We start from the raw sequence: 12,500 nt of genomic DNA, 5'->3' as shown, positions 1-12,500 counted from the left end.
AACGCTAAAATGGCACAACATATAACATCTAACCCCCAACGGTACATCACACAGTTCCACAGTTCCCCAGAAAAGGGCAGGGCAGGGCATCTCTGTGTAGCTACTCCCCTAACAACCACACTTTAGGACTGTGTGTATGCATTTTTTATGCAATTTCAGGCATTAAATCTTAGATTTCAAGATCCCCCTCTGAAATAGTGATTTTTGATGGCAATGCAAAAGCCCATTTGAATGATGTAGGAGTATTATGGTTAAATCTGCCTTGTGTAGGCCCCAGCGATTCCTGCCCTGTGGTCCTTTCCGGATCCCACCCCGACTCTCTCTCCCACTCGCTTCCTGTCATTATCAAAAAAGATAAGAAAAAAAGCCCCAAAAAGCCTTGTGCCAAAAAGCCAAAAAGCCTTGTGTACAACAAAGCATGACCCAGACCAATGATTAGCTGTAGTCGTCGCAGCTGAGAAGAATGATGGTGATAAGATATTAGAGGAGATGATCGGGGCATCGGGGAAATGACACACTGTGGTGCAATGAAGATCACATCTCAAGCAGCCTTTCAGCTGGGTGTTCCTTTATGTGTTCTTTTTGCGTGTTCCTTTGTGTGCTTTCATGTGCAGTAACCACAGAGAGAATGCAGGAGAGTGCTCCTGAAAACCTCAGGTGTGCAATCAGCAGAGGTGTCTCTGTGTGTGTGTGTGTGTGTGTGTGTGTGTGTGTGTGTGTCTTTGCAAATAGATGGAAAACTATTTTGCACTTCCAGTGAAATCTGATTTCATTTGGTTTGAGGTCATGATAGAGGGCAGCATGAAAGAGGAGGGAGTCATGGCCACACACACACACACACACACACACACACACACACACACAAGCTGAGACTAAAGGATAAGGCTAAGGAATGAAAATGAGAAAATTATTTTCAAAGGACCCATCTTTCACCATCTTCCAAGCTGCCCCCCCTTGTCTGTCAGTCTGGCAGTCTGTCCATCTGTCTATATGTCACATTGTTGTCTAATGTCAAGAATAGAGACGTATATAAGAGTGGTAGGAGATGAGAGAACAACTGAGAGAAGCCAACACACCCCTAAGCGCTGAACATACTACTATAGATGAACTGCCCATCTGAGATGGACAAGCACACACAAAACCTGTGTTGTCACGTGCATGTGCATACTACACACACACAAACACACATACAGGCAAATTAACTCTCTCTCTTTTTCTTTCTCTCTCTCTCTCTCTCTCACACCCACACACACACACACACGCTCGGGCTTCACAAACGCATCAATTATAAACCCACCTGCATTGTTCTAAGTTAATCAATCTGTCATGCTGGCGAGGAGAGCTTATTAAAGCACGGCGTCTCCATTATTAACTTTGCCTGGCTTAATAAACACCGGGCGCGTACGGCACGAAACTCACAGACCCCTCCAGCTGCACACGCACCGCAACGCAACGCACCGAGTCGGAGACCGAGGGAGAGGAGAGCCTGCTCGTATTTTCATTACGGAGAGGGTCTCTGCCTTCTGTCTGCCTTTAGAAAAAGCCATTAACAGCCGAGGTAGTTCTCCGCAGTGTGCCAGGAGTTTGTGTGTGTGAACGTGTTTGAAGGAGGAACTGAGGGAGTGAGCGCTGTTTGTTTTGTTTTCGCGCAGGTTTTGGTGAGGTGGGTGAATGTGATGTGTATTTGTGTGCTTAGCGTGATGCATGTGTATGTTTCTGGATTCAGAGCCAGTGAAATGTATGTTGGCATTAGGGAGCAAGGTTTGAAAGGTATCTGAGTCTGTGTGTATATGTGTGTGTGTGTGTGTGTGTGTGTGTGTGTGTGTGTGTGTGTGTATATATGTATATGTGTGTGTGTGTGAGAGAGAGAGAGAGAGAGAGAGAGAGAGAGAGAGAGAGAGAGAGAGAGAGAGAGAGAGGGAGGGTGTACCTGTTGTTTTTAATATTGCTATGCCCCAGTGTCCCTCAGGAGCAGAGCGCCTCTCCAGACGCGTTGCATATCCCACCCCACCCCCCCACTGACTTGTCACTTCCCATGTGGATTTCAAAATGAATAAAAGAGAGCGCCTCAGCACCTTCCTTCCCAAACGGCCCCTGGTAGCACCCGGGGTTCTTGCTGCTGTGAGTCAAGCCCATGCCCGAATGGCCACAGTCAGTGGTCGGCTGTGGACGAGTTCACACATGCCAAATGTGATGCCCTCATAATTCACCATATGACAAAGGACTGGAGCTTAAAGGTATAATTCATCCAAATATGCTAATGCTATGCTAATATGCTAATGCCAGTGTTATCTGCTCAAGCTTATGGCCGAAGTCAGCCGTGCTGGTGGCGCCCGTGGTGAGCGGAGATGGGCGAGGCAGGCGAGTGTGTCAGCTGCACAACGCCCGGTACAGTGTGGATGAGCACGGTAGCATAGAGAACAGCACACAGCATAAAGCATAACGCATAAAGAGACACAATGCTCTCAGTCACCCTTTATGTTCCACAAAAACTATTACTCACTGCATAGTGTGTGTGTGTGTGTGTGTGTGTGTGTGTGCGGGTAAATCCCTTTAAACCCAAATGGCAAACTACCACTGCTTATTTCTATACATCACATTCAATGAGTTCTGCACATGCCCCTGGCTCTGTGGAAGTGGCTACAGTTTGAAATGCCAACCCGCATGTAAACTCAGGGACTGCATCACTGTCAGCCTCTGCTTGACCAGACAGTCAGACACAATTGCAAACAGCACCCCAAGACAAACATTTGGGTGTGAAACAACTCACTTAAAGCTGCAGTTAGTGATTCCACTGCAGTTATTTTTTTTATTTTGTCAGATTCATACACTATTCCAGCCAATCAGCACAGCACTTTGTTTTAGGAGTATAGAGTGGAAGGATTTAATTTCAAACATCAACAACATCTTATCAGATTTGAGGGCTGTACCATCATGTTTGTCCTGTCTAGAGGATATTGAGCCAAGTTTCCCCTTCTTTTAATTCACTGATACTATGTTTGACTTTGATGATTCTGGTAACCGTTTTAATTATTTATGTAATCCTTCATCTGAGGTCAGATTTTCAAAAAAAGAATTAAAAAACAGCAGTTACATGAAAAGAGGAGGAAGATAAGAGGAAGATGAAGAGGGATGGCCTGTTTACCAGTTACACAGCACCTTTCAACTGAAACTCTAGTCTATTGGTCTGACATTGAGGAAGAGAGAAAAACATGACGTAGTGGCCATGGCCTCATTAGAAATGTTTATGAGACTGGGCTGCCGCTGCCAAGCATCGTAAGGGCGTCTTCGGGGAGCACCTCTGAAGAAAGGGCGGGTGGGGGGGGGGGGGGTCGAAATGTGCATCTCATCTCAACTCCTCTAATCGCCGTGGTTTGAGAGTGAGGTAGTCTAGAAGCTTCCGAATGGTAATTTTGGGGCGGAAGTGATTTATACTCAATCACCAGACGGACCCGGTTTCATTTTCTGCCCGTTCTCTCTCTCTTTCTCTCTCTCTCTTCTCTCTCTCTCTCTCTCTCTCTCTCTCTCTCTCTCCCTCTCTCTCTTTTTTTACCCTCCTGCTCTGCTATTCTAGTCTCTGTTATCCTCTTCAATATATTCATAGATTACAAATGAGACGCCTGTGATCCTTCCATCACCATAATGGAGCTCGACTGGCAAGGCTGAGGGAAAAGGTTAAAACCGCTCGCTTACTCACAAGGAGGAGTCGCTGGCATTTACACGTGACGCTCACGCTGGGGAAGCGATCTGCTCAAAGACAGAGGTATGAAGGGAGAGACAGAGAGAGAGAGAGAGAGAGAGAAAAAGAGTTTCAAAAAAGTTCTATGGGAAATGTTATGGGGGGAAAAGATGTAGAGAGTGAGAGGGTGATAACAGAGATGGGAATATACAGGATTCAGTGTTGTTCAGACAGATGTGAGGAATGCAGACTGAGAAAGCCAGAAAGATGATTGTGTGTGTGTGTGTGTGTGTGTGTGTGTGTGTGTGTGTGTGTGTGTGTGTGTGTGTGTGTGTGAGAGAGAGAGAGTGGTAGAGAGAGAAAGTGTGTGTGTGTGTGTGATAAGAGAATGAGAGGGGGAGAGAAAGGAAAGGGCTTTGGAAGTCATTAGCGTCTAGTGAACTATGACTGGTAATCTGTCTGGAATCACTTTGGCTCTCTCCGCAGCACAATGGCAGCCAGAGAGAACCAGGTCACAAGTGGAGGAGGAGAAGAAGAGAGGAGAATGAACACTGATCAACAGTGATGAGGAGACAGTGGGGGGATTGGAGCAGCTGGCGAGAGAAAGAGTGGAAGGAAAGGAAAAGGAGAAGAGAGAGAGAGAGAGAGAGAGAGAGAGAGAGAGAGAGAGATGAGGCCCCATAAAGACCCTCTACTCAGAACAGCTGAGGCGGTGGAGAGAAAGTAATAATAATAATAATAATAATAATAATAATAATAATAATATCTGAGGTTGATTAGTGTTACATGTCTGGATTCCTGCCATTGTCAAACTGATGGCAGGATTTCATGTGAAAAAGCCAGGTTAATCTGAGCATCTGTAGACGGTCTAAAGGGGACAGACCATGTAAAGGGTGACCGCGCAGTTTAATGTGAGTCTGCCTGACAAAAATGTATGTTTTAAAAATGTTTCATTTCAGAGAATGTAGGTAATATTTAGTCATTGAAGATTTATTTTGTACACCTGCAAACCACCCGCAATTAAGCAGAATGTTATCTTGTTTTACTTGGTCTGCCCACCCACTGTCTGTGAATATAACCAAAATCAGTGCATCTCTATCATAGATATCTTTCAGCTTCTGACAATTGTGACAGATCCAGTGACACAAAACCACATGATTGCTAACCTATGCTATTACCGGCGCGGCACCTTAACTGGTCCTGGGTCAGTGATTCCGTGTCACGGATGCACTGCACCAACAGAAGGTCCAGGCCACAGTTCGAATGGCAGCGATAATTAACACTGCAGGAGCCAAAGGTCTGGAATGAAATTTTCTCCAATACTGTGTTGCCCATGCCATAAATTAATCGCATTGCCTATGCCTCACAAGGGAGGGATTTATGCCAAGGCCAGTAATAAGATAATCAGGATTTGACTGAGTGCACTCCCAGAGCACAATAGATCGCGTCCACTGATCAATCAAAATGACTGATTGATCCGGGCAGGGGCCCGCAGTGGCAGAGAGGAGGGGGCAATCGATGGGTGTCCTTTGCAATTTTGATGAGTGACAATGTAATGAATACAATTTTCATTGCGTTAAGTGTCGCCACAAGGTTGCGTGAACACTCATGCAAACCTACATGCATAAAAACAGACCGTGAACAGGCACACATCCAAATCCACACAAATCCACACACACACACACATCTTCACACACACAGAATAGCATGCAAAATGATTACAATGCTTTCAGGTAGCCTGTTGTGCCCAAATGGTGGGCCACAGTAAACTCTCTCTAGTGAGCTAATCTGCGTGGCAGTAAACTGTCTCTAGTGAGCTAATCTGCGTGGCAGACCCCAATGGGTGCTTCTGGAGGTGACTTTTTAATCAGAACATAATAAAGCCTCTCTAGGCACGGGAGTGGCATCTGCACCCCAACACAGGGGAGGAGGAAACCCACACACAGGACCGTACGGGTCTCTCTGTCTGTCTGTCTCTCTCTCTCTCTCTCTCCCCCTCCCTCTCCAGCCTCCTGATTAAAGTGTGATCTTACAGTAAATCCAGGTGCACTGTACTGTCCCTGCAGAATAAGGGGGATTTCTGATTGTCTGCCTTTGTTGCCACCTGATGCCATCATCAGGGGCGCCTGCAGAAATTCATGTTATGGCCTAGGCTACTAACAACAGCCTATATTTACAACATCCACGCCTAACAACAACCTATAATTTGGACAACTTTATACCGCCCTATAAAAGCTAAAGTTGGTCTACCTTTAGCTTTGTTTTAGTTTACCGTTGTGTGTGGTTTTAAACAGTGTGTGAGCTTTAACACCAGTAACCTAAGCATTTAATTCATTCAGTAATCCAGTTGTAATGCTAACGTTTTGACAAGCACACCAATTTTGCCAACCTTGTCTTTGCCCATCTGAAATTACTCGCTAGCTTTGCTGTCTCCATCCTTTCTGTTTTCGTTGTTAACAAAAACGTTTTATATCCATGATGGCCTTGACGTCTTTAGTGAATTAGCTTACCATTGTGTGCTGGTAATGCTGCGTGAGTGCGCTGTTATTCTTTCTCCAGTCCTGCTCAAACAAAAGGTGTACAATCGCTTATAGTGTGATGAGGTGTTTCCTTAACAAAAAAAAAATAAAATGGCCTACTGTCATGCCGTTATGGAATAGCCTGCTGTGTAGAGTTTGGAAGTTATGGTAGGCCAACTTGATGTGAATTCCCACACAGGGGAAATTAGTTGTTGAATTCTTTCACACAAACATACGGGTATTTGTGGGCGTTTAAAGGCGTTTTTGGGAGGTAACCAGGTACGCCATGCTTTTGGAGGTGCAAACAAAAGCTGCATTGCCATTGAGATCCCATTACATAGTAAGGAACCAAAAATCCGATTGTTTGCACCTCTAAATGGGCGGTGACATACGTATGTGAGGCGAATTTGTGTGAAAGAGTAGCCTATTGTACGCACAGTGCTATGGCTGTAGGCCTACACCTGCCTGAATGCCATCCACTTTTCCCCTTCCCCATTCAGATTGCAAACCCCTTCAGCTGCAACCATGACAGGTGACATTACAGTGCTGCACAAGAAGCTGTTCAATAAGTGAAGCATTGACACAATACACATTATCATACATTGATTTAGTAGTTTTTTCTGTAATCATATTATTCTTTTATTTATAAATCATAAATAATAAAAAACAATATGCAAGCTCCCAGCTCTATCACTGGCTGGCATTCTAGGGATGCAGCTGTCTTCAGCCTTTCTGCAGTATCACTAACATTACACAAAGATGTGAGTTCTCTCCGCCCCATCATGGTTTATCAGCAACAATAACTCAAACTCCAGGGACTCGTCTCTTCCCAGGATTCTAACCGATAACCGCGTGCAAGCAGTGATGCAGCTGCTTCTGCATGAGAATGGGACGCAGAGCAGAGCTGGAAGGGCCTGTTGAATCACGGAGCTCAGAGACACAGTTTACTAACGCTGTACGGGTGGAGAGAGAGGGAGGGGGGGATAGAGAGGGGGTAGAGAGAGGGAGGGGGGGATTGAGATAGAGAGGGAGAGAGAGATAGAACGGGGGAAGGAAGAGAGGGAGGGGAGTGGTGGAGAGGAGACATTGGATCTGAAGGATGAGGCTGAGGTGAAGGCCTTTGACTTGCTGGCCTCACATGAAGTATGTTGACCTGCGTGCCACAGCACATGAAGACACAGACAGAGAGACACCACTCTCTGCACAAGCACTCTGCTCTCTCAAGGGACTGCTGTCGCACAACCTCTGCACTCTGAATGTGAAGATGAATACAGTATGTGCTGGCCCGATACACACACACTCACACACACACACAGATGTACATTTTCTTCTTTATACAATTCCCTGTGGGGAAATACATTTTTTTTTATTATTTTTGCAGAAAAGAAATGTAAGATGGCAAAGTTCGTGCACTCGCACACATTCTAGTGTGCATGTGTGTGCGCCAACAGGCAGACACACCGCTTCCACACACATTTCAACACACACTCAACAACACACACACACACACACACACACACATTATTCTCTCCCTTATTCCCGCGTTCCTGTGGGAGCTCCACTCTGATTTTCCCACTCTTTTTAGTCCTCCCTGAGAAAAAAAGAAAACATGTTTCTCCCTCTGGAGCTCGTTGAAGAACTTCCGGCCGCATCCGGGCCCACACCCGCCCCACACCCGCCCCACACCCTCCTCACCCTATTACACCGTCACTACATCATCCACAGGCGTACCGTGTTCCTGCAACACTTTTATTTTATGATACATATGACTTCATTAGTGTTACACAACGCCCTGCACCCCATCAAAGGAGTCACCCTGGGAAAGAAAAGGCTGTGAGCCACCCCTCCTAATGCATTATGGGAAATTGCCCCTTCTTCAGGTTGTTGACACACACACACACACACACACACACACATACACGCACACACAAGCTAATGCCCATACATCACAGCATGCATACATGTACATACACACACAAACTCACTCTCTCTCACACTCAAACACACACAACCTATCGGCTAATGCACATAAGGCCATTTAATAGCTGTAGAACAAGTGACATGACTGCCAACCACAGATGGCCTTAAACTGTGACTTAGCCACCAGTGAGTCAACATACCTGCTGTCATGGAGCCCAGCTCACCCTCCAGTCAGACTAGCTTTCAGTCAGAGATAGGGAGGGGGACGTGCCATGGCGCCCGGTACGCAAACTGGCATATGGTTAGCCTTGAAACAGATGCCACCGAACAGAGCAACTGATAGAATCACATACTGGCACGGGCCGACGCTTGCCAAGACCACGCCAGACGGCGCCCTTTGCCGTGGGTTTCGAGCTAGAAGAAGAAAAAACATTACCCAACATGCCCGTCTCGCTCTCTGCTCGCTGGAACAAGTGGCACGCCAGTCAAGCTGGTGGGAGGCCGCTAACCGCTAACAGCTAAACTCTCAGGGCCTGTTTCCCAGACATGGATTAAACCTAGTCCTCCACTAAAGAAGAACTCCACTGAGAATCTCTACAGAAACAAAAAAGCTTTTAGTTTAGGACTAAACTTAATCCATGTATGAGAAACTGGGTCCTCACAGACATTAAATAACAGGCTTAGAGAGAATGGCTCCTTTCTCAATTCACAATTCTCAATACACACCTGAAGACATCTTCATGAACATCAAGGAACATCAACCATGACTGTTTCAGTTTCACTGATGTAAAAACCACAAGATCTGAAGCTTAGCAGGGGAAGACCATACCATTGTACTCACGCCAAGTCAGAAGTGGGTTTCGTATGGACTGTGTCCATTGTGAGTGTGAAAAGGATATGGGCTGGAGACCATGCGGATGCACCAGCTGCGGGGGAACGTGGTCTGCTTGAGGCAGAAGAAGACCACAGGCGCCAGCTCGGGGTAAGGCACCACGAAACCACTCATGCCGCTGCTGGCCTCGTCGTCATCCTCGTCTTCCTCGTCCCTCCTCTCTTCTTCCACCTCCACCTCCTCCTCGTCTTCGTCCATCCCATGCCGTTCCGGCTCGAGGACCACTTCCTCTGCAGGCTCCGCCTCTTCCTGTGCTGGCCACGCCTCTGGCGGGACGGCCCTGTGGTCCTCCTCTGATGGGCACGAGGCCACGGCGGGACCCTCCTCCCCGGTAGTCATGGCTGCCAGGGAATCTGTGGAGCAAGGGACCAGACAGACGGGTTATTGACATTGAAATTGAATCAATCATTAGCATGTGTGTGTGTGTGTGTGAGTGAGGCGATGTGTGTGTATGTGTGTGTGTGTGGAGTGAGTGAGTGAGAGAGAAAGAGTGTGAGAGAGAGAGAGAGAGAAATGAATCCCAAAAGAGCTGCAAATTTAGGGGTAATTACTTAATATAAATTGCAATATGAAATTATTGGCAAAAGATTGCTCAGAAGATTTACTTACAAACATGCAAGCACAATCACCATGAAACCAATAACATAGCCTACAATTTGTCAAGGAGTTTTAACCATTGAACCACTATTGAAACAAAACCCCTGAACCAACACCATAGAAAAAGAGCTGAGACATAGGAAGAATAAAAAGTCTCACAATAAATTGCCTCATGCTCTGTTCATCTCAACACGCACGCACACACACACACACACACTCGCTCTCACACACACACACACGGACACATGTCCTTTCAGAGATGACAAATCACATGTCAGTTGCCACATTACTAATGACAGGCCATACATCAACACCCCCCTATCATCACAGCTCACTAAAAGGCGACGTGCCACTACAAAGTCGCCGGTTCAAGGCACAGGGGGCAAACGCTCCATCATTTAATTAGTTTAGGAGGATTATTATCAGGCCTAGAAAAATAAAGCCTGCTGCATGAATCAATAATATCATCTCGATAGATGGATAGATCGCACGGGTGGCTGGAGAAGCCACAGAGAGAGGCGGTGATTTTGGGAAAGAGTGTGAGTGTAGGATAGTATGGGCAGTATCCTCCTCCTCTTTCTTCTCTCTCTTTCGCTCACTCTCTCTGTGTGCTACCCTTCTTTTGTTCTCGGGCTTTTTGGGAGACTTGAAAGCTCTGAAAAGGCCCTGCTGCTGTGGTGGTGGTGCTTACCTAAAAATATTTATCTGAGTGAGGAGATATTGAACAGACCGGACTACAAACACACAGTAAGAAAAAGAAGAGGCATGATTTGGCTTACATAATCACACTCGCACACCGGCACACACACACACACACACACACACACACACACACACACACACACACACACACAGAGAGAGAGAGAGAGAGAGACAACCAAAAACACTTATCTGTGTGAATAGTAGCAATGGCAAATCACACATCACACACATCACACAGATGCTTAGATCACTATGGTCACCTGCGTCCACCACATAATCTGTTTGTCCATAGTTCAATTCACACTCTCACATCTGGCAGCCAAATAAACATACACACAAACACGCACACACACAAACACACACACACACACACACACACACACACACACACACACACACACACACACACACACACAAACACAAACACAAACACAAACACAAACACACACACACACACACACACGCACAAGCCAACCCCACAGTGGGGATCACGTGTGATTTATACAGTCCAGTTAAAGGCTGGACTGCGGTGTGGCCAGCCCCGCATCTGTAAGTAGAACTCCAGCACAGCACAGGGTCATTAACGTCACGGCCTCAGGGCTGCCGAGCCAATGCCAACGCCAAGATGGGTTTAAAGCCTCTGGGTCGCCTCCGGTAACGAGGTAATGAAGATTAAAGCTGTAAACTACGGGGGCCTGTCAAGACCACAAAACACTTAGAGGGCTCATGAAAAAGTCCTGCTAGTGAAGTCACACACTGAGATCTGATTCATCTGAGACTGACTACAAACTGCCACTGCTACACTACACGCACACTGTTCCATTGCATTGCCTGTTAGCTATGACGCTAGCTACTGTGGCTGATTATCAGATGTTTAATCAGACATAATGGACACAACAATAATGGTTAGGGTCAATGTCCTCCCACACACAGACACAGACTACTCTAGACTGGACATTTGCACAGATTGTTTTTCCAAATTCATTTGTGAGTTCTTGCCTTACTGTGATGTAGATTAGCACTTATTGCTATGGAGACAAATAATTTCATTGGAGCCGAGAAGTTATTCATGAATTCACCAAATATAGAACAGAGTGCACTATTAAGGCCCAAATGGGTTATTTAACCTCCTCTTTGTGTTGCTGAGGAAATCATGAGGAGAATGTTCCCACAATGGTTGTGGTTTGAATCCTGATCCTGATGAAGTCTTGGATTGGGGATTCAAACTGTCCATCAATACACCATTACAGAGCTGATCAGGAATAGCCCAAATAGATTCACACGCACACATGGTTGCTATGGTAACCTGTACATTTGTCTGTGAGGACAACAGGACGTAGTGGACATCAATAAAAATGCCACGAAAGTCGCGGTAACAATGTACCACTTTCACCTACACATTCATCATCCATAATCATTTCACACATTAATCAAAGTGAGCTCTGCCCCTGGGCCAACAACATGAACTTTATCAGTGAGCCCATTTATAGAGATGCTAGTTGTGCATTAGCTCTGGGGCCTGATAAGGTCATCCATGGCATTATCAGTTGACTGTGCTGGGCCTTATCCCAGCCTGCCGTCTTCAGTATAATACCATGATCGTTAGCCTGCTGGTCGCCTCATGTTATTGCCTAGACAGTGTTCGGCTGTGACTCGACTCCCTCCCACGGCGCCCTGTTTCTGTCTGTGGGAAAGGCTAATGCTAGCTCTAATTTGGCGGAGAATGATCTTACACAGTAACTCATTGGTCTAGTGGTGCTTTAATGGGGAATGGACTGCCATGTACAAAAGTGCTGTGAATCAGGGCAATGGGAACACATATATAAATCAGGCAGAATGAGTGTCCTATACACACACACACACACACACACACACACACACACACACACACACACACACACACACACACAGCACATGTCTCTTTCACCTTTCACACACACACAGACACATGCACAAACACACACATACACAAACACGCAAACACACTCACCACCACCCATGCATAGCAGACTGTCAAATTCAACTAAACTCTTGCTTCTTTTGGTTTCTCTCACCTTTCACATGCACACATACTTGCACACACACTTTCACACACACACACACACACACACACACACACACACACACACACACACACACACACACACACATACACACACATTCACTCACTCACTTATTTACTCATTCTCTC

The 12,500-nt window shown here is 46.1% G+C and overlaps 1 protein-coding gene across 1 annotated transcript in view; it reads right to left on the bottom strand.

The window, feature by feature from the left end:
- Positions 1–8,965: 8,965 nt before the first annotated feature.
- LOC125298337 (voltage-dependent T-type calcium channel subunit alpha-1I-like) overlaps positions 8,966–12,500 on the bottom strand; it is a 36,174-nt gene continuing 32,639 nt past the window's right edge. Inside the window, exon 2 of the mRNA XM_048249039.1 lies at positions 8,966–9,363. Within this exon, the coding sequence (XP_048104996.1) occupies positions 8,966–9,349 (384 nt within the window). The 5' untranslated portion in view covers positions 9,350–9,363. The remainder of the gene's footprint in view (positions 9,364–12,500) is intronic.

Source organism: Alosa alosa, chromosome 7, assembly GCF_017589495.1.
Source record: "Alosa alosa isolate M-15738 ecotype Scorff River chromosome 7, AALO_Geno_1.1, whole genome shotgun sequence".
Taxonomy (NCBI): domain Eukaryota; kingdom Metazoa; phylum Chordata; class Actinopteri; order Clupeiformes; family Clupeidae; genus Alosa; species Alosa alosa.
Note: the sequence above shows the minus strand (reverse complement) of the source record. Positions and strands in the feature narration are given on the sequence as shown.